Source organism: Onychostruthus taczanowskii, unplaced genomic scaffold (assembly GCF_017590055.1).
Source record: "Onychostruthus taczanowskii isolate IOZ18803 unplaced genomic scaffold, ASM1759005v1 scaffold6, whole genome shotgun sequence".
NCBI classification, from domain to species: domain Eukaryota; kingdom Metazoa; phylum Chordata; class Aves; order Passeriformes; family Passeridae; genus Onychostruthus; species Onychostruthus taczanowskii.
The window spans coordinates 5,029,889-5,056,512 of NW_024503679.1; the positions used below are offsets into that span (position 1 = coordinate 5,029,889).

Below are 26,624 nucleotides of genomic sequence, written 5' to 3' on the forward strand. Positions count from 1 at the left end.
TTTTAAGAACTGAACTCAAACTAGGCTCAGAAAATCCTAGCCCACAGTGAAAATACCATTATGAAGCAGTTGTCAGGTGTGTTCCTTATCTTTCAAAATTCGTATTTTCATATTCATGGTCATGTAAGAAAGGTTGTTTTTTGTCTTCAAGTAACAGCCAAAACTTAAAAATGCACACAACACTTCCTCCAAGAAAATGAGGGTGATCTCTTAATTTACAGTATTGGACTATGAAAAAATAGTACATCCAAAGTATAAAAGCAGTGTACAAAAATACAGAAAAACATAAAAATCTTTAATAAGAATAGTAAAGTCTTCAGATGAACTTGATCTCTTGATGTGCTTTGCCATAATAAACAAAAACCAAACAGCAGAGTCCCTTAAAGCCCAAACAGAATTTGAGTTACAAAATAACTTTAAATTCTTAGCTGTTTACAACTTAAGGGCAGTAAGTGTTATTTTAAGGTGCAAGCAGAGAAATAAGTTCTCATGTGGTTCCAGCCTAAAGATCAGACACTTACTGTAACTCTCTGGGCAGGTATTTTCACCATACCATGAAAGGTAATAATAAATAGGTAAAAGAAGTAGCTCACATTTATAGAAGACAAGAGCTTTCATACATGTCAGCAGTTCACAGGCACCTCTTATGAACATGTTTTGTGGTTTTGTGCCAAAGCCCTTTGCAATCACATTTCTGCACGGAAGAAACTTGCTCTTATAGCTGACCCATCCTAGCCTGCAACTCTGCACTGAACCCTTCCTGGAGCTGTCATGTGAAAATTTTAAGAAAAAACTGACTAGATGAAGCATTCAATATTCAGGTTTGGGTTTTAAGAAATACTGCATAAAGATCAGTTACACAGCTCATCCACAGACTTCATACATTCAGTCTTCTGCTGAAAAATAATCTTCATCTCTCACTTCTCTGTACTGCATTGAGGCCTCCCCCTCTGGTTCAAACCTGAGCATTTTTATATTCAGTCTCTCTGCAAGCTTCTGTGCTGCAAGCTTGGCTTGCATTTCCTATGTCAGAAAAAAAAGGACACAGGTTAGAAAGTGTTCATTTGTCATTCTCATGAATAAACTAATGTACTAAAATATACCCTTAATAATAATAATAATCGTAGTAGTAGTAGTAATTCCAAAGTGGGCTTAATTAAAAGTTTTAGCAACTAGCAAAGAAATTTTAAGTTTCTTTTCACACTTATAGATAACTATGCTATTAATATTTGACTTTTGTTAATAAGAGTTGAAATTCTCCAAGTGGCAGCCCCCACCTGTGATATAGTAATGTCAGTTTTAAAAGAACACTCCTACAATAGTGTCTAATTTAAACATTAGCCTGACACTGCCTGCAAAGTCAAAATCCATTATAACAGAATTTAGAACCTCAGAACCTGGATTCTTCAGACACAGCATAAATAAAGGCAAATGCAGACACTTGCATATTTCAAGAATAACAAATACTGCTAGGCCTTCATTTATGCAAGGCACAAAAGCTCTCATCATTAATAGGGAAGGTGTACATTTAAATTTCTAGTCAGAGGTGAAGTGAGTGCAATCAGGTCAGCACATTAACACACAAAGATTTTGTTTCATGTAGGACTAACACTTTCAGAGAGCATTCATGCCTTCTTTAATTATATCATGAAAAGAACCAAATACAAGACAAGTGCCTTTCCTCAAAGTCTGCCCATCTCAATTCACCTTTATGAAAAGATCCCTTTTTCTTTTCTGTTTTGGGAGTGATCCTGGTTATACAATTTTCAGAGCAAATTGCACATTCATACCTCGTAAGCTTCTTTTTGCTGTATCTGAATTGCTATGGATTCCTCTATGGATAACAGCTTGGCAGGGGAGTGGTGAAGTGGTGGCAGTCGAGCTGCTGTGATGTCATCCAAATGTTTCTTATTTCTGAGTCTTCTCTCTTCTGGAGGAACTGGAGAGCCAAATCCCCCGGGAGATCGACTGGATGAGGAACCATGAGATGACCCACTCTGCTCTCCTGATAGCCTAGAAGGCATAAAACACCTGTGTTGTGATCCAAATCTGCATCACAAGGCTGAACAACTCCAGTTTCAAAACCTACTTTTAAGAGCTGAAAATAAATCTGAAGTGCTATGAAAACACAGACAAATAAGAAGCAAACAGCACTCAGAGAAAACAGAACTACTTCTCTGCAGAGAGACAGAAAAGTTGCTCCTGACAATGAACCAAACTGGTTTGCTGATTTATTAGCAGACTGGTACAAACTGTTACTGCTACCAGAACAGACAACGTAGACTGTAATTTTCCTAAAAGTGCAGAAAAAGCAAAACACTTCCAGCTATTATAGTTCTACATGTTCTAGAACTGATCCAAAAGTTCTACCAACTGTTGAGTAGTTTTGCACCTTAAGCTCTGAAATTCTGTGAAGATTCATGACAATTGTTTCAGATGGGTAGAAAGGAACCTGCTCAGTACTGAGATTCTGTGGCATTTAAAGCTACAGAGCCAACATATGAACCTTGAGTGTCATGAGACTTTAAATCTCTTTAATCATCACTAGAAAATAAAGCCATTATGCTTGTTCTGTACTATTTTCAATTTTATGCACACACAAAAGATCAGTACTCACGCGTTTGTTTTAAATTTGGGTCTTTTTATGACTGGATTCTTGGCTCTGGCCTCTAGAACCTCAATATAATGTGGTGTCTTGGGATGCTGCCTTCCAAATACATTGCCCTTGTGTTTTGCCACATCCTGCTCTTTTTCCAATATTTTTTCACCGTTTTCCCCATCTGCAATTGTAACTCTTTGAAAGGCATCAACCAAGGCTTCTTTACTATTGTCCAAAGCAGCTGTACTTTCTGTCCCACCCTCAGTACTGCTCTGGGACACTTGCTGATCATTGTTCAGGTGATTGCTTGTGGCTGACTTGGAGACATCTTCACAAAAATGATTCACATCCTTTGCAACAGTCTTTGCTTTATGATTTTTCCTCTGAGTACTTTGATTTTCCAAAGCTGTATTTGTGGCATCTTCTTCAACACATTCTGCCTCCTGCCTTTCAGCAGAAGTGTCAGAAATGTCCTTAATGTTAGAGTTTTCATTAATGACCGAGGAATCTGCACTGTCCACTGTGTCCTCAGTTAGGACAGCTTCCTGTTTGCTTGTATTAATCTCCTCTTGTTTTGCCTGGAACTCCAACCTGACAGCAGATAACAGCTCAGCTGTCCTGGCTACTTCTTCTTCTTGGAAAATGGCAAGCTTCAGCTTTTCAGCAAAATCAGAGATCTTCTTACCCTTATCTGGAAGCCTAGCAATGAACTTCCTAGAACAAACAAACAAACAAAAATTATTATAAACAATGCTATTTCAACCTGAGATACAGAAGTTTTATTAGAATAGCTAATGGGGCAGTTTTCACATTGCAACATCAGCTTATTTACAGAGTAAACTTCTGAAACAAGGCAAGATGCAAAGCACTCACAGCACAGCACTACCTACGTGCTGTCAGTGAAACACACGAGCCATGAAATGGGTTGGGTGGGAAGGGACCTGAGAAATCATCTCGTTCCAGCCCGTGCCACGGGCAGGGGCACTTCCACCAGGCCAGGCTGCTGAGGGCCCCGCACAGCCCTGAACACCTGCAGGGACGGGGCAGCCACGGCTCCTGTCCCAGCGCCTCACCGGGAATCTCTTCTTCCTCCTGTATCTAATCTAAACCTACTCTCTTTCATTTGAACTCCTTCCATACTCCCGCAAATCGTTTTGCCCATCGTTCCTGTAAGCTCCCCTCCGGTTCTGGAAGGCCGCAATTGGGTTACCGCAAAGCCTTCCCCTTTCCAGGCTGAACAATCCCAATTCTCAGCCTCTCTCACAGGACAGGAGTCCATCCCTGTGCCCGCGGGCAGCAGAGCCACACGGACATGTACAGCCTGAGCGCTGCCCGCATCCCCAGCCGCTGCAGCCCGGGGCTACCCGCGCCCTCCCGGCCCCGCAGGCGCTGAACGGCAGCGGGCGCTTCGTCCTCTGCCGCCTGCAAGGGGACGGGCGAAGTCGGCGGGAAGCCCGGCCCGCTGCTCGGCGCCCGCGCTCCGGCTGCCCTCACCGGTCGGCCAGCAGCCGCTCCTGCCGCCTCAGCATCTCGCGGAGCTCGGGCAGCGCCCGCCCGCGCAGCCCCGGAGCCGCCGCCATGGGCCCCCGCCTCAGCCCCGCGGGCCGCCATCTTGCCGGAAGTGACGGCGCGGCGGCAGGGTCCGACTTGCTCGGAACGCGAAGGACGGCGCTGAGGGAGCGCTGCGGGCTGCGGGCCGCTCTCCCGGCGCTGGGGACCCGCCTTCATCCCACCACAACCGCGCCCAGAGCTGGGAGGGAAACTGCGGCTTGTGCCCTGCTTTGCACGTGTGACACGGGCGGAGCAGCGCTGAAAGCCTGTGCGTTTCAGTTGGAGAGCAATTCGACACCTTTTAGGAATTTTTGGGGTCAGCACTGCAGCAGACTCTGACTTTTCCCCCTCCCCGGAGACCAGTGTGGTATTCTATCTAAATTTTTCGACATCTTTTGTCTGTTCCGCACTACCTGGATCATCAGTGGGAAATGCCCTGGGGGAGTTTTGCCTAAGGTTCAGGGAAATCCCTGAGTTTTTCTCAGCGGGAGATCCCCCGCAGTTACAGGACACAAGTTCCTTGAACTGCTGCCTCTGTTGCACAGGTTTAAATCCCGCATCCATGTCACATTTCTGCGTCTTGCAGAAGGAACACTTCATCCTGCAATAGGAAAGAGCGGGGGACACCTGATCCTGCAGTAGGAGAGAGTGGGGACACCTGATCCTGCAGTAGGAAAGAGGGGGGGACACGGCACGGAAACCGCTCCTGGCAGCAGGGAACGGAGAATCTAGAAGGAACAATCGCATTAGAACACTGCTCTCACAAAATGCTCAGCTGCTCTATGATATGTACAGAAAAGCAATTCACAGTGGATTCAATTTATGTGCTAAACCGCATAAACACAGAAAAAAGTAGAGCAAAAAATGAAGAGAATAAAGTGTTAATAACATGGCTTCTCTGCTCAGGAATATTGAGGTAGAGGAGAAGAAGAAACAAGCTACACATACAATGTAAATCACCCCCAAAATAACAAGAAAAAATGGTATGAGTATTTGGAATTTAATTGAATAAATTGTATTTCATTTAGGAAAAAAAGAAAAACAAACTCGTTTCTTATCAGCATGATGCACCTTTGTAATAATTTGATTTTCCTTAAAATAAAAATTTCCTTTAAAATCCTTTGTAAAATTTTCTTTTCCTTAAAAAAATCAACTCTTCCTTTTAACCTTATTTCTCAAAAAAAAGGAAAAAGCCCCAAACACTTTAAAAGCAAATCTGTATGTCTTTCTACCTATAAACATACTGGGAAGCAACCATCAGATCATTGCATTGCCTACATACCACGTGCCTTTACAGAATATTGTAACCTCACAGATGTTCACTTTGTATTTTCTCTTTAAATCACCAAGTCCCTGGGAATCCTATCTGATCATTTTGTACCTCACTTGGAATACTGTTCGCTAAGTCTGTATTTGTCCAAGTTCACTGGGAAGGAATATTGTTCATCTTTACAGTTCATGAGTGTTAAATTTTGGAATAACATTTTCTGTTTACAGGTAACCCACAGTCCAGAATGATGAACAAGTAGCTGAAATTTGGAAGGTGCTGGAAGAAAAACATTCTTGGTTGTGAACAAGGTGGGCAGTGTCTAGATACTATGCAACTGAGACAGCATCAACTTTGGTAAAACTTGAAGAAGGAAATACAGATTTAGTAATTTAGTATTATTTCTACAAGAAAAGTTGTTGTTTTCTGCTTTCTTCAACTTTATAAAATGCTACTTCTTTTCATTTGGAAAAGGACAAAAGAAACTAGGGATTTTTTTGGAGGGGGGGGCAGTGGGAACTGCCTTTACAGTTTCTCTGCTCAGAATATTGAGGAGGAGGAGAAGAAACTACACATACAATGTAAATCACCCCCAAAATAAGAAAAAATGGTATGAGTATTTGGAATTTAATTGAATAAATTGTATTTCATTTAGACATTTAGGAAAAAAAACCTCGTTTCTTATCAGCATGATGCACCTTTGTAATAATTTGATTTTCCTTAAAATAAAAATTTCCTTTAAAATCCTTTGTAAAATTTTCTTTTCCTTAAAAAAATCAACTCTTCCTTTTAACCTTATTTCTCAAAAAAAAGGAAAAAGCCCCAAACACTTTAAAAGCAAATCTGTATGTCTTTCTACCTATAAACATACTGGGAAGCAACCATCAGATCATTGCATTGCCTACATACCACGTGCCTTTACAGAATATTGTAACCTCACAGATGTTCACTTTGTATTTTCTCTTTAAATCACCAAGTCCCTTTTTCTTTTGAAAACATTCACATACCTTGAGCTGTAAATGGCTCCTGTGTCCTTTTCTTGTGCTCCTTCCATGTTGTGCTTGAGGCAGGGCTGGAAGGGCCTTAACTCAGGTTTCCCATGCACTTTTCTTCTTTTACATATGCAGATAGCCCCAGGGGCTGAACAGGAATGAAGTAAAATGTAAGTGGAATGAAGCTGGAATGAAGCTCTCAGCATGTACATTTCCATTCTGTGGAGCAGGGATTTCCTCTGCAGAATTGTAGACTTCATGCACAGAGAACTTACTTCTCATCTGTCCATATGCAGAAGTTTTTAGATGTAAAATATTTCAAGCTCTCTGAAAAGCATCTGTATCCAGCTGCCAGAATCCCATGCTGTAGGTTTAGCACCAAGCACTGCCCATTTCAACAAGATTTTATCAGGGCTTCTTGGCAATCTGAGCTGAATACACATAAATAGGAAAGCATTATTTGAGTTAAAAACTTGCCATTCTTCCTGTGAGCATTACAAACCTGTGACACTGTGATTATCGTGTTTGCACAACCTCTTCTTTAGTTGACACGTAGATTGCTTTATTTTTAAAGTCTTAAAAATAAATCTCCATTATCAGGAGGTGGATATAAACTGTAAATAAAGATGGGCCACAACCATCCCAGTCTCATCCTGCTGAGGCCTGGAGAGCATCATCCCAGATGGATTCAGATGTTATCTGCATGATCTGAAGCTGTTGGGCTTTTTTCCAAGAGCTGTGCTGCGCAGTTTTTCTTTATCCTGTGCAAGTCAATAGTTTTTTTATTTCATGAAAGAGTTCATCTACTTTTGTGACTTGGCTTTGAGAGCCTTTAGCCAGGGAGTGCCTTCCTGTTCTCAAGAGCCCGTGTGCCAAAGGAAACACCGAGGAGAGCATAGAGGCTCCGCAGGAGCCGCTTTCCATTCCCACATGTTTGGAACAAACAAGGTTGTGAACAGTAAGAGTCTGCAACATTTTAAGGTAGGTTTATTTCTAAAAGACTCATGTTCATGTTTCATGTTGACACAACAGAACAACAAGTTTAAGTACAGTGTTTATTGCAATTTATCCTTTTCATGTCCTACATACCGGATGTATTAAAAGCGTACAATGTAATACATTATTTGTACAGCATATATGAAAAGTGTATCCCAAAATACTTTCCAGAGTATCTGGAATAAATCACAAAAGAATACTTATCATGGCACAAACGCAGTCATACAATTGACTTGCATTTAGTGTACTTTCTGGGACCTTCCTATATGGCTTTTATTGCTGTTTGCAGAAATTTTACTAGTTTCTAATGTGATAGTACTAATTAACTTAGTCTCAAATTGAGAAAATTTGTACAGAAATGTTACAGTCTTTTCAGTCAGGTTTGTTATTATCTATGCTAATTTACATTACTGCTCATTTGAGTGGAAAGCTCTACATTTTCATGTAACACAATGATATAAACACAGTTCCTCTCCTGTTCTTCACAGTTACCAAATTTAGATCAGTAGTCCCATCAATTGATAGTCATCCAGCTCACTGCATGTCAAAATGCTCTCAAAATACAGCTTTGACTTCAGTTCTTTTTTGGTTTAGAAAAAAATACTGTATTTCATCAAACAGTAAAGACAAAATTTACACAGAACACCTTTACAGTAAAAACTTAAGGCCTTGCTGCATTCCTCGTAACGTCTTGAGCAGATTATCGTAATGTTGCAAGTCTCAGAGTTAAAAATACCTTGCAGCATTTTCAGGAGATCCTCAGGAGTATATTAAAAGTAGAATGAACTTCCTTTGAGTCTGTGTCAAAACAGCACTTTGATACTTACCCTGCCCTCTACTACTATTCATTGAGCACCTCACAGTCATCAGGTTGTTTTCTGACTTCTGGCCAAAATCAGAGGGGTAAAGGATTTTCACTTCTTTAAACTTGTCAGTTAATGTCTGTTACAACAACATGCATTTCCTTTTATCTAAAACTACCACCTTCATCCACTCATCTTGAGTTTGAAAGTAATTCTCACAAGCCATGATTCAGAATTCAAGTCCTGAATTACAGAGTTTGGGCACAGAAATGCTAAAATGCATTCTCTAAGACCTAAAGTTGCATCCCTAATGGACATTAATATACCTGTTGGGATTAGTTTTAGTGTCTTTCTCTTCAAAAACAGATACTGTCCAAATATTTGCTGTTATCAGCCACTAGATGGAGATAAGATTGCACAGGTACAAAGCTCATCACTGAAATCAGTTATTACTCATCTTGTGCATTCAATATGACATCAACATTATTATTTTAAATACAACTTTAGTAAGTGTACTTGATTTGAATAGGCAGGACTGAATTGTATTAGGCTAGAGATAAAAGCAATCCCTTTCTGAAGCTCTGTGGCAAGGTGAGCACCTCCTGGGATTGACACTGCATGCAAGAACAATATTGATCATACAGAACCTAAGCTGTTTGTTTTCTGTTGCAGGTACTGTAATTAGGAAAAAAAAAAAAAAGGTCCTTCATTCATGTTAACATAATTAAAATAATATATTCCTACTTCATTTTAAATTCACTAAGAGTGGAAGATCAAAAGAAGATGTAGATAATACCCTATATATATATTTAAATTAGTTCAGTACTAGATACAGTCACTCCTGCTGCTACTTTGAAGCCAAAGATAAGATTTTAAGTGGTTTGGATTAAAAAAAAAATAGTACTCAAAACCTCAAATCCTGATTCAGGATTGCTGGTGCTGTTGGAATTGCAAGGACTGCTGCAGGTTGCAGTAGGCAAACTTTTGTTTAATGAAAACTCCTTCCTTGAATGGAAAAGTAAATAAATAAACTGTCAGGGATTTTCCTACACAATTGCTACTGAATGTGTCACCCATGGTCACTGTGTCCCATGACTAGGAAGTGCAAACCAGTGCCTCAGTCCAATAAAGCCAATTCCATTATAATCTGCTCTATCCCTTACTGTTTTGAGTAACAAACACAATATTCATTTGCCGTGTGTTGAGAGAACTGTTTTAAACAGCCCAGTTCATCTCTCCCTCCCAGACAAAGAGTGCTAGGTACAAAAGAGCTGCTCCAGGTGAAGAGAGCCCTCAACTGCCCCAGGTCTCTGGGACAGGTGTGAGCCACCCTCAGTCTGGGCAGATTCAGAGCTTCCCCACAAATTCCCTCTGCCAGCACAGCTTCAGGTGCTGCTCCAGTAGTACTGACAACAGAATATATTAGAGCTTCATTACTCAAACAGAATTACAACACAACTGAAGAAAAAAAAAACCCAACTGTACAGCTATACAAGTCCTTACAGGCATTTGAAATGATGCATTGCATTAAACAGCTTCTAAAGAAGCAGTACTGCCTGACTGCTGCTTCCCTCAGCCTGCTGCTTCCCTACTCCCTCACAGTTAACATCAGTAGCAACTTCAGGAATAAAGTTACCAAAGAGCTGCTTTCAGGATAAATTTAGCAAGACTCCATGCTGCTGCTCTCCTCTAAACTGATAAAAACTTATCTAACCAAGCTGCAAAGGCGCAAAGTTCTGCTCGTATTTAGGAAGCTGGATGAGCTGAGCTCTCAGGATGTACTGCTCCTTGTGCTAAATTCCAGCACTCTCTTGAATGGGGTGTACGTCCTCACCGGCCTCGGACTCTCAGGAGGTCTGTTCTCAGAGCTTGTGCTGTTCAGGAGACAAGAGAAAGCTCACAGTGTTAAGGTCAGAGTATCGCACAGCTGGGTCTGTAATGCCATGGCAATGAACTTGCACCCTTGTGTTGATATTGACAGGCTAAAATTAAACTTATCAGTGCATTTGGTATGTTCCATATTTCTTTTCTATAATGCCACAAAGAGTATTTGATAAAAACCGTGGCAGATACTGATATGTTTACAGGCCAGCATTTGCTGGTGCTCACAGTGGAATGCCCAGCAATAAAGTTATTAGAATTAAGAGTCCTGCTACAAAAAAAAAGATAGCGGTATTGCATTTAAGAACACAATTAATCATTAAGTGTAATTCATGAAATCTAAACTGCACAGAGGTGCATTTCTTCATGGAGATAAATCTCAAAAAGAGGAAAAATATCAGATAAGTAGGGGCTGTGCTTACATATGGAGGGGCCCGAGAGAGGGCAACAAAGATAGGTTTCTGTTGACAACCTGAGTGAAAAAACAGTGTATTTAAGGTTCCAAAACACATACCATTAAAATATGCTCTAGGCTGAACTCTAAAATGAGTGTATTTTTAAATTATGAAGGAAATTTTAGTTTGCTTGCTGATTTCATATGCTAATTTACATTCCTTCAAACTAAACAATTCAATTTGCAGAGCGGTTGCAATGAACAAGTTTACTTATTGGTAATAAAAGTAATGTGAAGCGGTCATCCCTATTTTACTGGCTTGTTTCCTGTTTGGCCCTTCTCTGTGGGGCCTTGTGGGGAATGCTGAAGTGCAAGTGCAGAGCCCTGCTCCCAGGTGCCCTGCTGCAGGCTCAGGGCAGGGAAAGCAGGGGAGAAGGGGAGGCACTATGCCAAGCTTTCCAAAGCCAGGCTGCAGAGCCCCTGGCACCACACCTGGGCTTTCCAAAGCCAGGCTGCAGAGCCCCTGGCACCACACCTGGGCTTTCCAAAGCCAGGCTGCAGAGCCCCTGGCACCACACCCGGGCTTTCCAAAGCCAGGCTGCAGAGCCCCTGGCACCACACCCGGGCTTCCCAAAGCCAGGCTGCAGAGCCCCTGGCACCACACCTGGGCTTCCCAAAGCCAGGCTGCAGAGCCCCTGGCACCACGGAGCAGCATCAGCATTCCGGAGATGTCACAGCCCTGTTGACCTGGCAATGCTCCACCTCGGGCCAGGAGATCTCCAGAAGTGCTGCTGCCCTCCCTGTGGTGTCCCCGCTCTCCCAGCGGTCACACCTCCTGGCACAGAGGTGAAGCGTGCCCGAAGCGGGCGCTGAGCAGCCTTGGGCAGAGCTGTCCCGTGTCTGCAGCGCTGCCAGCTGCCACTCTGCACCACAACTCGCCACACCTCACAGTCCCCTCTCTGACTTCTCGACTTAAACTGCATTACTGGCAATAACTACTCCCCACGAGTCTGCAGTATGTTTGCATCTTTAAGGAAAAAAATCATAAATGACTGATGTAAAATGCATCTAGGAGTGAACTGCTCTTTTAAACTCCAAGTCCACTCAAACAATTCAGTAGCAAAATGGTTCACTAATGAGGGTCACTAATACAGCACTGATAAGGGACATTATGAGGAATTTTCTTACAAACAAGCAGAGAAAATAAATACCTGTATGGAAGATCACATTCTACACCAGTATCTCTGGTCTCTATATTGGTCTTTTGTTGGTTTTCCATTAAGTAGTCCAGTTTGTCTTGTAATTCTTTATTCTGGGAAACAATAATTTTCATCACAACTTTATTTTATTTATGGTAATTAAACAAGGAAATAAAATTGCACATTGCCCTCTCCCTACAAGAAACAGTGTAAAAGTATGTATCAATAAAATAAAGGAATCCTTTTTTCTGGAAAGAATATAAATTAAACCAACAGTTTTATTCAGAAACTTCTGGTCTAAGTCATTATAAAGCCATTAGAAAATTGTAAGTTAAGAAACTTAGAGTGAATATTGAGACTTTATTACACACACTCCTGACTGTATGACTGGTGTCATATGTTTAATTTCCATTTGAAGAACAGCAAATACATTTAGTAATTATACATTCAGATAGCACTGGATGACATTGGTTCAAATTTAATTTGGTTTCATAAAATAATCACAATCATGCAAACTTAAAATATGCCTTACCTCACATTCTAAGAAAGAGATTTTGTCTAAAAGCTGTATTATAAATAATTCCTTTTCTTTTACTTTCTTCCTTAGCATTTCAGTCTATGAAGAAAAACAAAGACATTTGGTCTGATGGGAATAGGGAAAGCAAGAAAACGACCTAGGTATCACAGGAAGTAAAGGTATTTAATATTATTGTTCAGAATACCTGTAAGTATTCACAACCTGCTTTAATCCCTGGATTAGCTACCAAATTTAGTGGACTTTTACTAAAGTGAATTCGTTTTGCAGAACAGCTAAACTGAAATCAAGGAACACTCAGAACACATTCATTTTTATCTGGCAGTCATTGCAAGAATGACCATTTCTGAATACTTTGGTCAAGTTTTCCATGCATTCTCACCAGTCACTTTTTAACTCTGTATATTAAAATCAAAGCTGTGAACAAACACAAACCCTTCACCAGTGTAAAATTTTTCAGCGTATCTGGAAACAATGATTAATATAAATATTTCCATCCTGCTAAAGGAGAAAGATAAAATACTCAAGGCACAATAATGAAAACAATATTCTCCCAAAAATTTGCTGCTAGAAATTATAAAATATTTAAACAAAAACATACAGAACTGTGGGGAAAAAAAGAAGCAAAACAAATACCACATATTGAACTGAAAAATGAAAATATGTAACACCAACTGAACTTTAATTTAGTCTCCATGAGTTTCAGGTATCACATGTCACTGGCACAATGATCAGTTGTTACTTGGAAAGGCTAAAACATAAACACCATACAGTGTTTTCAGCTGAACAGTTACAGAATACTGGAGTACTATCATCATCCATCTTTCTCACAATCAGATCGTTCCTTTTTTTCCTCTTTTAAAGTCCATGTAAAAACTACCCATGTAATCTAAAGCTATTATCATTTCAGTTTTCAACTGACAGAAACACAAAGCTTGTAGCATTTTCAGAGAATCTTAGAACATACCTCGATCTTCATATTTAATCACAACTTTGTTTAATACTGTGACTGAATTAATGTCTTCCCTGGTTCAATAGCTTCAGTCCTGCCAACAAACTCCACTTTAGAAAAGATAAACTGTTCTCTTAGGACTTTCAAGTGGATCTTTTCTATTAATATTCTCCCACTATGCATATAAGGAAATATTACTAACACCAATAATCAGTGCCACACAAAGAAGCCCAAAGCCAAGCACAGCTGTGTGATCACACTGACACACAGCCATTCTTGCTTGTTATTGAAAATAATCAAGTCCATCAGCTGCCTAGCCTGGTTTTACATCAAACACAAAATATTTCTGTTTCCAAATAAGTGATCAGACTATCTTTCGTCCAAATGCAAGACAACTCTTGTGTTTCACAGGCATTTACCTTAACTTATATTCATTCTATGGCAGAAAGATTCTAAGACATTAAATAAACTGACAGTAACCATTATGTTCACCAGTATCATGTACAAATAGATTTTGTGTAAGTTAAAATTAAAGTTCTGCTTATTTTTCACATTGGCTAAAGAAAGACAGCTCCCTATGGATGTTTTTGAGTTATTTCAATTAGAACAGTCTGAAGGCAAAGATGAGCATGGGCACCTTAAAATCTAACAGAGAATACAAAAAGGAAGACGTTGAGAAACAGCTTTCTCCCCTTCCCAAACACAGAACTGAACCCCAAAGAGACATTTTGTATTTTGGTGAGGATGCTCTAGGGAGCAGCAGACTGAAGCATACACAACAGTACCTCCAGGCTCTCTGTAACACATTTACATAGTACCAGTCAGAACCCTTTAAACCTATGCCTTTGCCCCAGAGTTACACCAGATTTTTAAAATCCACCTTCTTTTCTGCAGTGAGTATGCAGAATATCATCACAAGCTCTGTGTCTCAGTCCAGCAGTCAGCAGAAGGGTGTGGTTAGACCATGCAGGCTTTACAGAATGACCGGGCTGTGAATTGTGTAACCTATATAGAACCTGTTGGTGGCTCTTCAAACATTAGGAGCTCCAACACAGCCACACATTCCAAATGCACTTCAGGAGAAATAAATGCAGCAGTGAGGCTGCATTTGAGGTGCTAAAATGAGAGGCTGTTTCAGCACCAGGAAAAATGTCCTGCAGTCCTGCTCCCTGGACACGGCAGAGCACCCTGTGAGGCCACTGCAGAAGGAAAGCAGGCTCAGATTGGAGCAGGAATTCTGCACCCCCAGATGCATGGTCAAACAGCTGCCTCAGCAGCTACTGCAGGCCAAGGGCTGAAACAAGTGTCCTGACACAGATGACACATTCCAGCACAGTAATTTACTATAAAAATAAGTTTATTTACTGGATAAGGACTTGAGTACACATCATCTTATGCCTTTAACACCAGGAACAAAAAACCTGATTTGATTAATCCTTGAGAGAGTATGTCACAGGGAACCAGGAAAAACAGGAATAATTCTAAGAGATTATATTAATATATTAATATATTATTATATTAAATTTTAAAACCCACAAATCCACATCTTGAGAATTTCTTTGTTTCTAGAAGCTGCATAAAGCAAGAGACTATCTAGCAGGTGTCAGAGCAATAGATTTTGACTTTGGGTTGAATACAAGGTAAGGAGGAGAAGAGGAGAAGCAAGATGGGTCAAACACAATACTCAACTCCAGGCCTGAGTGGTGGCCAGAACAGTCTAGTCAGAATGGTCAGAAACAAATCAGTGCAAGCCAAAGACTCTCAAATTCCATGGAATGACTCTTGTATACAAGTAATTTCTGGACTGACTTCAAGATAAAGTTATCGTCAAGATGTTCCTATTTTTTCTTTGGTCAATGCTCATGGTCTATAATCCACCTCATCCTTGCTGTGTCTGCAGACTTCAGGAGTTTCTGTTCACTGAACTCAGCAACTTGCTCCCAAACCTGGCTCTGGCTTTTGCACTACTACCCTCTCAGATTTCTTCATAATTTTCTACAAGAACTATTCAGGTACATACTTCAGGCTCTCTCTGCCAACCTTCTCCAGAAATGTCCAGACAGACTTTCCCTAGCACTTAATTCTTGACCTAACTTTCATTGTTAAGACTCCACATTTCTACCTGTATTTCTATAACCTTCCTGTCTACATTAAGCACTCAAACAAAACTGGCAACCTACTCAGAAATAGTTACATTAATGACCCATTCATTCCTTTCAAAACAGTTCTGCTAACAGTAATAATGTGACTTTAGCAACCCTGGGCCACACAGTCACCCTTCTTCCTACCACTGTGTTCTCTCTTACCTCCCCCAACCCACTGCATCCATCGTTCCTGCTTTCCCTTCTCCAGCTGGGAGACATCTGACTATTCCAAAACTGGGAAGAAGAAAGCTACAAGGCCCAAGCTCCAGTTTGTAATTTATCTAGTGTGCCAGCAACTGAGGGGCATGACGTGCTCTCAGCCCTTCAGCCAGCCCACCTCAATCCCTGGCACTTCCCTGCCGGGCAGAGAAAGGACACCGGATCTCTCCCCATCCTGGCACGATCCATGAAGTTCCCTGCCAGTGGTGCTGGGTGTGCAGCTTGCATTTCACACACGCACTGCAATTTCTAATGATCTGAATCAGCACATAAGGTCAAACGTGGAATGTGAATCATCCTGAATTTATCCACTGACTCAGCATTAATATGGTCACTGACTTCTTTTTAAGATCTCTCATCCTTGTTTCTGCCCTACTGCTGTCACCACCCCTATGCTTTTGCCTCCTTCAGAAAACTTGAGGTCATTTCTCAAACTGCCTCAATCTTCAGACTGTCATTTTATCTTGCTGCATGTCCCAGAAAATTAAATTCTTCTTGTCCATCCCATCGATGAAGATCTCTTTCTTTCTCACTTTTGCACTTTATAGATTCTCCAAATACGAAACAATTGTCACTGTACTTGAATGGGCTGTGTAAATACTAAACTTTACTTCCCTAAGATGGAAAGTGAGATGAAAGAGTCAACAGCATTAAACTGATCTCATGGACAGAATACCTAAGAAGAACAGCCAAGACAAGAATTGGAGAACTGCAAGACCTAAAAGGAAGAGTCTGTAGAGAAATGCTGGATATGTGACTAATGGTATTAGAATGAAAAGTCAACAGTATTACAAAGCTATTAAAGCAGAAGGGAAAAGCATCTTGAGAGAAAACTAAAATTGTATTTAAATGTAGAGCCTTTTTTAAAAAAAGCCTGAAATAGGAAACTATTTTATTCTATGTAACTCAGACACAGATTTGGAGGCATTAAACTATACAGTGATCTCCTGGATTGGAACAGATCCAGCAATTAGGTAAACTCAGTCACCATTTACCACTTAACACTATTATCCATTAGTTTAAAATATTTATCAGAACATAGTTTTAATATATATAAGTATCATATTATTCAAGTATACCTATATTTTCCTTATTCATCAACCATTAATGGACTGGGCATCTGTAACACCAATACAGAGACACGAACAAATTAGTCAGAAATATGACTGCACAGGACAAACAGATGCTACACAGCATGCACAAAACAAGACAGACAAGACATCGCAACATCAGCCTGAGCTCGCAGAGGTAATTGCTGTACAAGGAGAACAGGATTTTTCTCGGTCCTGTATTTCACTGGACCTTGACTGGTATTTATGAGAGGCTAGACAAGAGTTGAAACTTTTTTAGGGAGCATAATGCAGTGAATAGGAGTGAGCACCTCTGCCTTTTAATCCTCCTTAAATCCCGTTAACAACTTATCCACTTAAACTTGTACTTTTTGTATTTTAAACCTCAAATTGCATTTACAGAAGAATAACAACTGACTGATTTAGGTTAATGCACCAGGATAGAGACCTTCCTAAATGAATGAGCTCTATGAACACATTATCCAATGGTTGATGTCCATGTATTGCTAAAGCAGGGGCTGACATGTCCTAATGAGTTACAGACATTGGCTCGTTGTGTGCACATCAACCCACCTCGTTAAGCATTACCTTAGTAATGGGCAAGTTTCTAATTTATTACTTGGCCTGGCAATTCCCAGCTGAAAGTGCTGATGTTGTGCATATATAAACCCTCTCACCAAACACCAGCAGTGATTCTACTTCTGCCAACAGATAAGCAATGTACTGCTTGCTCAAGTCCACTGAGGAATGCCAAACACTTGTACTAGGGAGGGGGGGAGGAGGCTGTGGGAAGTTATTCATGTTCTGTCCTTTATCTTCTTCCTCCAAGCTCCCAAGCTGGGTTTCTCTTTCTACATTTCTTCTGCATTTCTGTTGTTGTTTCATTTTCATGGTAGGTACTATACAATGCAGATTTTGGTTAATAAAAGTTTGGCATCTGTTGTTGGTACTTCCATCTTCTCCTCTGTGATTCTGTGTGGCTTCTTTTACATGACCTTGAAACTGTTCTTCCGTATTAAAAGAGGGAAATTTTGCTCTGTATCTGAAGTTGAAGTGTCTTGATACAGATGTTTTCAGATGTTTAAGTCTTTTTTGAAAAATTTCTTCTTTTTATACCCCATTTGTGCAATACAAAGTATCTTCTGTATTTGGGATATCATTTGCTCATTAGCACTTTGTCCTTGCATGCAAGTATCTTCCCCGACAGAACAGGAGACAGCTTCTCCCTGGTGTCTGGTCACCATTTATTATCCAAGGAATCTGAGACTAAAGCTGGAGAACAGCTCATGGGCCATGACCTAGAGACAGTTCAATTCAGTAGTTAGGGGAATTTCATGTGAAATCCAAGTTCTGTAGATAATTTCTTGGCATGAAATCAAATATTCTTTTTTTCTTCAGATCCCTTCAGAACAGCTTCCTCTATCTGCATCAACCCCCTTGCCTTGCTTACAAAATGTAAATGCTAATTTCCTTCCCTCTCCTGCTTCTCAACAATGAGACAACATTACATATAAAATAAGCTTACTGTGCAATGAAATTGCAATCCATTTCAAAGTTAGTTGCATAAATCTCAAAACTAAACCTCTCCTAAATCTCTCCAGGTTTGAAACTGAGCTCAAGCCACAAAATAATTATATTGCTAATTTAAAATCTATATTTTGTATTTCATTTATCTTACATGAAAGTCTCGTTTCCTACAGTGGCACAGGCAGGATGAACTGATTGACCCATCAGATAGATACTCAGAAGAGAAGCTTTTACCTCTCTCACCGAGCAAGAGCAATTTCAGCCCTGAAGGGAACAGTGTGGTAGCACTTCCCATGCCCTCCCGTGGTGCCTCTGTGCCTGCATCTGCCTGCCCAGTCCCATCTCTGCAGGGGAAACTCCTTAGTGGAAGTGCCTGAAGTTTGTGTGCCTCTGCCTTCCACCTGTGAGTCTCCCTGCAAATTCTTCCTCTCATCAAACTGTCTTTTTTCGTGGATTGCCTTAGCTCTACCCAGCCATACTTTAAGACAGTTACAAAGGCAAGGGCTAAAAAATCTGAGCCTTGGGTGACCCACTCTGCCATCTGTCTCTCCTCATTTGTTTTTTGAAAGCCTGTGATGTACAAATAGTATGAGAAAAGGGCTGGGTTTCTAAACACCTGCCAAATGCAAGTCCTGCACTTTTAGCTGCCAGCACTGCATTTAAAACATACTACACTAAGCTGTGAACAAATAGATTTGTTTAACAAACAAGTTCAGCACAGGAATAAATCTGTCAGCCATAAATCATCTGCAATCTCTCTCTAATGAGAACATGAGGCTTAAGACTATGCAGGATAACTTTCTGCTCAGCTGGTGCACTAATGAGCAGCAATTTTTGCTCTCACAGAAAAGAATCCCTATGAGGATGAAAAATGTGTGTGCATGAGAGCTAACACACAGAGGTGTTGAAGGTCACCATCTCCAGAAAATTTCCATTTTATTTATCCCATTTGTTTTCCTTCTGAAAGTGATTTTCTATGCTTCTATTTAATTTATGACTGGTTTGATTAGATCAAGTTGAAAAAGGTTCTATTAATGCCTGAGATGGAAGGATTTCTTTTCAGAGGAAAAAAAATAGAAGCATTTTTTTTCTTTTTTCTTTTTTTTTTTTTTTTGCTAAGGAGTATAAGCACACTGAATTGTGAGTGTCCTCCTCTGCCTGGGCTCAATTCTCTAGATCACATAATCATTGCATTCACTACCAACATGATGAGATCTGTGAAGAGCAAGGTGTTAATACTGTTTTTCTCCATGGCCTGCTACATCTGATGCTTCTCTGGCAGCATCCCCTTTCATGCCTAAGTTAGGACCACCACCTGCTAACACATTTTTAAATGCCATCAAAATAACACTAGAGGTGTTAAGAGTTGCCTGCTGCATCACCAAACTCCATTCTAAAGCTTCTCTTTCACCTCCTCCTGGCTGCTTGCTGGTTTTTTACAGAATGCCCTACATCTGTGATTTGTAAATGATCCGTCATCTTTCCCAGGAACAGGGAATTTTGTGATTTTTTTCAGCCAGGAGATTCATCTCAGTGCTTGTCCAATTTTAACAGTTCTCCATATGAGTCTGAAGCAGTATATCTTGTTTGTTCAGCATCCCTTTGCAGTGATGTTCATTTCTCCAGTTTCTCTGAATTGGAGATGGTAACTGCATAAACTCGTTGCAATTTACACTGGAAGAGTAAAGCCCTTATTTATACTTCAGATCTCTGTCCAATATATGAAGATTCATAGTAAACAAAGCTCATTCTGTAGTCAAGCAAGTTTAGGCTTTCTCACCTACCAGCTCATACAGTAGACCTGCTTCAAACATAAGCACTGCTGATAATTTTAACTTCTTACTTTCCTTCCACTTCTCTACTGAATTTCCCAGGTTAGCATGTTCTCACCCAATTGACTGCCACAGAGAAGCTAAGTGATTCAGAAAGCAAGATTTCTAGCTTTTGAATTATTTGGTTATTCTTTCACAATTATTTAAATTATGCAAGTTATTAATGTCATTACAATACCCTCATAAACCCTAAGATGGCATGTTACTTTACAGATACCAGCCATGAAAATACTGCAACAATGAGTAACAGGGCAGGTTTTCATTACACTTTTCTTGACATTCCTTGCCATTACATTCTGCAATCAGTTAAATTTAGTGCAGGGAGGATGTGTGTTTAAATATACCCTGATGAACACGTCTTCCGGGACTTAAATAGTAGTGCAATCTTCCCTATTTGCTCTAGCAGATATATTTTTAGTGCTGCTGCTCACTAGTTTTCAACCTAACTTCAGAACAGGCTCTTCAGATAGCATTCCTTTTCAATATTTTTGTTGCCAACTTTTCAGCTTCTATGGCATAGTTAGCAAGTGTTTGCTTAAAATGAGCCAAAAAATACTTATTGAATATTATGTAGAGAAAAGCACAAAATCATGAAAAGCACCACATGCTTGGATAGTTGAGGACATACTTATCTGCAATGTTTGTTCTCTTGCCCCATGGTGAAGAGCTACTCTTCTCTACATTATTAAAACTGCTATTTTTAGGCCTTTAATTAAGAGTCTAGTTTAAAACAGGGCATGCCAACTCTATTATGTATATTTTCTCAAACACAGTACAAACACAAGCAACAAATAGCACAAAATTAAGAAACAAAGCCCCAGACATTGAATGCCTGATGTGTTTGGTATCACCTGACCTGATCAAACCTCTGGTACAGGAACCTAGCTCACTAGTGAAAATATAGATGTAGCTACACAGATGTTAGTGCAGAAGGAAGCTGAATTAAAATAAAAATTAAAAACATTGAATGCCTGATGTATTTGGTATCACCGGACCTGATCAAAACTCTGGTACAGGAGCCTTTACCTAGCTCACTAGTGAAAATATAGATGTAGCTACACAGATGTTAGTGCAGAAGGAAGCTGAATTAAAATAAAAATTAAACCACACAGAGACTAAAGGAAAGAGCACAAATATCTACCCTATGGCTAGGTGGCAGTCGAGACTGATAGAGGTTTAACTGAATCTGAAAAGCAGGCAGTCAGACAGCAGTTAGAAGCAGACATGTTTGACAATGAATAGTGACTTGGTCACCTAACACTCGTTAAATAGGATAACCAGATGGTCTAGGAGGGCTTTCTGTGTATATGAAGGCACCAGCAGAGATACATTACAAGCAATTAGCAAGCTAAACTCACCCATTAAATCTAATATTAATGAAATCATAATAATTGGTTCAAGCTTTATATGTGGTTTTATTCCAAAACAAAACAGAGCTGAAAGGACTTGTTATACCAATGCAGCCCACTAGAGGTCAAGTTACAACCAGAAGTTTAAAATATATTTAGTAATAAAGGGCAAAATTTAGGCCACCATCCGCATGTATTGCTAGATTCATTCAGGGTGCCACATGTATCAAAAATCCTTCAGAAAAAACTCTGGCATACAGAGATACAAAGCAGATTCAATAATTGTTCCCATAATCCATTAATTAGATGGATTGGATTATTGGACTGGAGAAATTTTCTTTATTAAAATATCATGGCATGAAGACTCTAAGTTCTGTTTTAGACCAGCTCGGATGTTTAAAAACAGTGACAATGGTGAACTAAACTAAAACCAAAACCTCAAGACTTGATATGCCTGACACAACAGAAGAACTTTAATCCCTCTGTGTAAAAGACACTAGCATCACACATCTGATCATACAGAAGGGCTGCATCAGAATCTTATAAAACAAAGCATACATAAATACAAACTTGGCAAAAATGGAACATCTCCATGCCTAATCAGAAATCCTGTAATAGCACATTGTGAATACAGAAGGAATGCCTTAGATTTGAGTGGTTTCTAAACATTTGATATCTTTGAGTGTATGATGTCCAGATACAAATAAAAGGTATCTCATAAACACCCATCCTCTGTGCAGTAGGAGGCTCATCTAACAGAGCTGTCAGCTTTGTAAAGCTCCAATTTAAATTTATCTATTTTCCATGTTATGCTTCCCACTTGGACAAACAGAAATGTTTGCAATTGCAGCCTTCTGACCACAGAACAGTTTCCTGACACATAGGTAGCCTGTAACCTAAAGCATCTATCCAGCAAAATTCCACTTACAATTTTACAGGAAATGGCAGCAGCTAAGACAATGTCCCCAGACCAGGGTAAGAAGAGATGAGCAGTGAAAACCTGTACTTGCTCACCTATTTCTGTGAGGAATCATACTAAACAAACAAACAAACAAACCTAAGCAAAATCTCCCAAAACCAGAAGAACAAAGCAATAAAGGTCAGCTTTTGGCTTCCAATTCTGTACAGGAAGGAGACCATTAATGACTAGACTGCATCATATCAGAGGTACCCTCTGAACGGTTCAAATTGAGCTGGAAGTTGTGTTGCATTTCCTGAACACCCATGAAGGGGTACAGAACTAGTGTCAGCCTAAAGATCACAGTATATAACCCACAGCCACTGCACTAAACTGCTTTCATCTACTCTTTCTGCTTCACTGGCTCCAGATGCTTAACTCAACTTCCACTGTAACAAAGGTGGCATAAGGCAACTACACAAAGAACACAGTTCTCTTTGGGTTATGTACTAAAAGAATCAGTGCTCCCCAAACACTCTGAGTTGTTTTACTACATCTCACCTCCTCAACCATATGCTTGACTTTCTTCTGCTGGCAGTGGACCATGTCATCCAGATGCTTGATCCGCTCTCTCAAGCTGGCTGCTACCTCCTCCAAATGCTGTGACCTGGCAAAACAGGCAAAGATCAAGCCTGTAAGTGGGGAGATATGCAGTATAAGCAGAACAAGAACAACCCCCACAATCCCCCATAAATCAGGACAGGCAAGTCAAATTGCACTGACAGATGTCAAATTGTCCAAAGTACATTTTAATGTGATCTTAGTCCAAGTGGCAGTCTCCACCCAAGTTATCTCACCTTTGTCTTGCATACTGACATGGTTACTCAGAGCCTGAAGTGCTGACAATTAAACAGTGTGACAAAACTCATCTCAAGATGTGTTTTCCTTTAGTGAAAGGCTTTTAGACAACTAGATCTTTAGCTTCAGAGAGACACATTTAGCCTGACTTATTACTACCTGCAAATCTTTTGAAAATATGTGCTAAACAGAAGCCAGGAAGCAGGTCTGCTTTCAAAGCTGTCTTACTGCAGGGGAGCCTTGAGTCAAGAATTTGGCAGAGCTGCCAACAGCAGCAGAATGCTAACTGGAATAGTATTAACTCCTCAGCAGTCAGCAGGAATGCTATGAATGGTTTACATTTGTGCATACAACTCTTCGGATAGATTCTGCATTTCTTCAAATCTGTTTAATACAGAAAGTGAACTCCCACAGAACTTCTGCCTCAAGCTGGTTTGGCAGCTTGTCAGAAAAGCAGCTGTAGAATATGCAAGGAAGCCAGAGTGAAGCTTCTCCATAAGTTTTTGTCTCTTTGGCCATGGGAGTCTCCATTTTTATCTGAATGTCCAATTCTTAAAATTTGTCAAAGAAAGCAATTTCTTGCTTACAAAATAAACTGCTGTACTCCTAGGTTCAGGACTGGACAGAATTTGAGAATGGGAGGAGGGGAATCAAAAACAAAAAGGCTTTTTTCATCTTGGTCTGTGCACAGCAGAAAAAAACCTGTTAAAGCTGCAAATAGAAAAACGATTCTAAGACAAAGCAGCAGATGGCAAACTGTAAGACATGATTCCAGTGAATGACTGAATTGTATGCTGTTTCCCTCCAAAACAGTCTCTATTAACAGTGAAGTACTCTGCAGAAATGTAACTGCAGCTCTTTGACAAGGACTCAAAAAATTCAAAGCATTGCTGCAAGTTTTTCAGTTGTGTGTATTAACGTCTCATAAAACTTTAATTTATATTTTAATTGCAATTGTAGCACATATTTTGTGTCTCATTGGAAGATTCAGGATCTTAAGCATTGATAGCAATGGAGAAATGGAACAGACATCCTTCCTAAGGTGGAGCTTGAGTGTCTGAAAAGGTACAGACAGGTAAAGACAACTTAAGAATAAACCAGCATCATCTGAACACAGATTCATCGCTTGCATGGCATAGATTGCAACTGTGAGCTCGCTTGCATTGCACAAATTCTGCCTGAACACTGCCTTTACCCTTTTACTGCAGCATAACTTTTCACAGTGAAAAGAATTCATTGAAGCAAGAAGTGTCTGTGTTATTCAGAGGTAAAGGAAAACAGCAATTATCTTTCATCTCCATATTCTATGTTGTATGCGAGCGACATCTGTTCCCTTGAAGTTATTATTTTAACAGGCTGCTGTGAAAAGCCATTCTTGCTCTGAAACCAGAGAAGCTGGTCACAGATCAATACAAGGCACTGAGAAACTCTCAGCAGGGATCTCCTTTCATGTTTATGTTTCCCAAAGAACAGCAGGAAGCCCAAAACCTTAAAACTTAATTTCTGGGTGCCACAGAACCATAAGTAGTTTTCAAGTACTATTATTCAGTCTCTGGCTATAATTCATCTTTACCCGCTGAAACAGTGTCATATACATCTTTGAGTTTAGCTAGTGAAAGTATTCATAGTCAGGATCATACTCTTCTGAATATGGGAATGCAGGTTTAAGGAAAATGCAAGCCACAGATATGTCATAGCTTGTTCCACCTAAAATGGACTCCACACATTTGCAAACAACTTTTCAGAAAAGATGCATGAAGGTGGTCATTCTTGCAAAAAATAATTGTCTTGATATTTTACATATCAATAAGCCTACATTCAGATGGACAATCCCTACCAGACTGCAGTTTTAAAGTTAGAAAAAGCAAAATTCAGATGTCTACAAAAGCAAAGAAACCCTTCAAGTTTCCTAGCAATAGTAGAAGTTCCACAGGCAAATCATATCTCACCTTTCACTGTCAGAGTTGTTTTCAGATTTTGCTCCAGATATTTGTAGTTCATTTAATTCAAGTTGTTTTTGCAACTGGTGACGTTCCTAAACAAGAAAAGTTATCCTTCAGTTCTCCATCTATCAAAATGTGAAGGCTTCACAAAGCATATTTCATTGCAATTCAAAACATCATTTGTGAAATTAAAATAGAAACTGATTAAACAAAATTCATGCATTTCCTATAGCCAAGGAGGACAGAATACATAATAATAAAATCAATTTCCCAGCTATGCATGGAAACTAGTTCAGTTTTCAATTTCCTATATGAAGATATGCAGCTGTACTTGAAACTGGATTTTTTTCAATAAAAAGATGAGTCATCAAAATCTTTAACTACATAAAGTCAAATTGTCCACATTATCACTCCAAAAAGAACTCCCAAATCCAAGGCTTAGATAAAAGATACTGCTGCATTTTCTTCCCCCAGAGTATTCCTGTTTATTTTTAAGTGCCCACCAGCACAGTGCTTGTGAAGATCTGTGAGGATTTAAGGTCTGAGTCAAACAACAGAGAAGTGTAAGTGTGTTATCCACCTTGATGGGAATTTAAGAGGCATTCAGTCTCACTGGGTGAGTGTGAGCCAGATAAGAGCAGATTAAAGAACTAATGTGAACTGTACTGCAATCCTACATTCACTGCATAATACTTAAAAGTTGTAGGCTGAAGCCCAGATTGAGTTAATGGAGCCACTAGAGAGGCATATTATTAGGTTGAGTAATTTCTCAGTATAATCATTAATTCTACTAATGGATTGCAAGCATTAGACAAAAGGCACTCAATGCACATTAGACTAACCAGTCAAGCCAACAAGACTGGCTTGTAAAAACGTATTTCTCAGTAGATACTGATATGAAATATGTACTACAATAAAGTGAAATTGGTGAAAAAAACCACTTCATTTGAAAGAGCAGAAGATTGTACTCCCTCCACTGGCTACAACAGTCTGCTCCTGTATTTGAGACAATGAGGCATGAATCTTTAAAGATGAGATGCCTGCTATTGAATGAAATGAGAAATGCCAAAGTACACCCAAGACCATTTCGTAGTCACTGCAGCCAAGGCTGCCCTTGAGCTTCACATTCCCCAGCAGCTCCTCCTTGTTGGTGAGAACAAGATCCAGAACCTCTCCTCAACTGGAGACTAAAGTTATCATCAACACATTCCAGAAACCTGGATTGCTTATGCTCTGCTGTGTTGTCCCTCCAAATGATGTCAGGGTGGTTGAAAATCCCCATGAGGACCAGGGCTTGTGAACAAGAGGCTGCTCCCATTGCCTGTAAAGGGCCTCATCCTTTCAGTCTTCCTGGCTGGGTAGCCCCCCAGTCTGATGTCACCTGTCCCTGCCCTCCCTTTGATGGAGACCCTACAGGGCCAGGATTAGCTTCTTATCCATCCCCAGACAAAGCTCTGTGCTTTATGGACCTGCCATAGCAACATTTAGAAGAGACTCTGGGTCACTTATGATTATTACTTGATTAGGCTTAAGACACCTTGCACACTGAAGAGACACTGAATGGTTTTTAAATTCTCTCTTTAAAATAATGGTTCATTTCCTAAATAAATGCTGC

The 26,624-nt window shown here is 40.0% G+C and overlaps 1 protein-coding gene across 2 annotated transcripts in view; it reads right to left on the bottom strand.

Moving 5' to 3' along the window:
• Positions 1-649: 649 nt before the first annotated feature.
• Positions 650-26,624, bottom strand: part of LOC121343397 (myocardial zonula adherens protein) — a 50,448-nt gene continuing 24,473 nt past the window's right edge. The window contains exons 9-15 of one of the 2 annotated variants that reach the window (XM_041418535.1): positions 25,016-25,101; positions 22,770-22,875; positions 12,215-12,298; positions 11,695-11,795; positions 2,618-3,313; positions 1,791-2,013; positions 650-1,023 (exon numbers count right to left, since the gene is read on the bottom strand). In XM_041418535.1, coding sequence (XP_041274469.1) covers positions 886-1,023; positions 1,791-2,013; positions 2,618-3,313; positions 11,695-11,795; positions 12,215-12,298; positions 22,770-22,875; positions 25,016-25,101 — 1,434 coding nt within the window. In that variant the 3' untranslated portion in view covers positions 650-885. Of the gene's footprint in view, positions 1,024-1,790; positions 2,014-2,617; positions 3,314-7,191; positions 10,083-11,694; positions 11,796-12,214; positions 12,299-22,769; positions 22,876-25,015; positions 25,102-26,624 lie in introns of those variants that run through there. The other variant, XM_041418534.1, reaches the window with a different exon arrangement.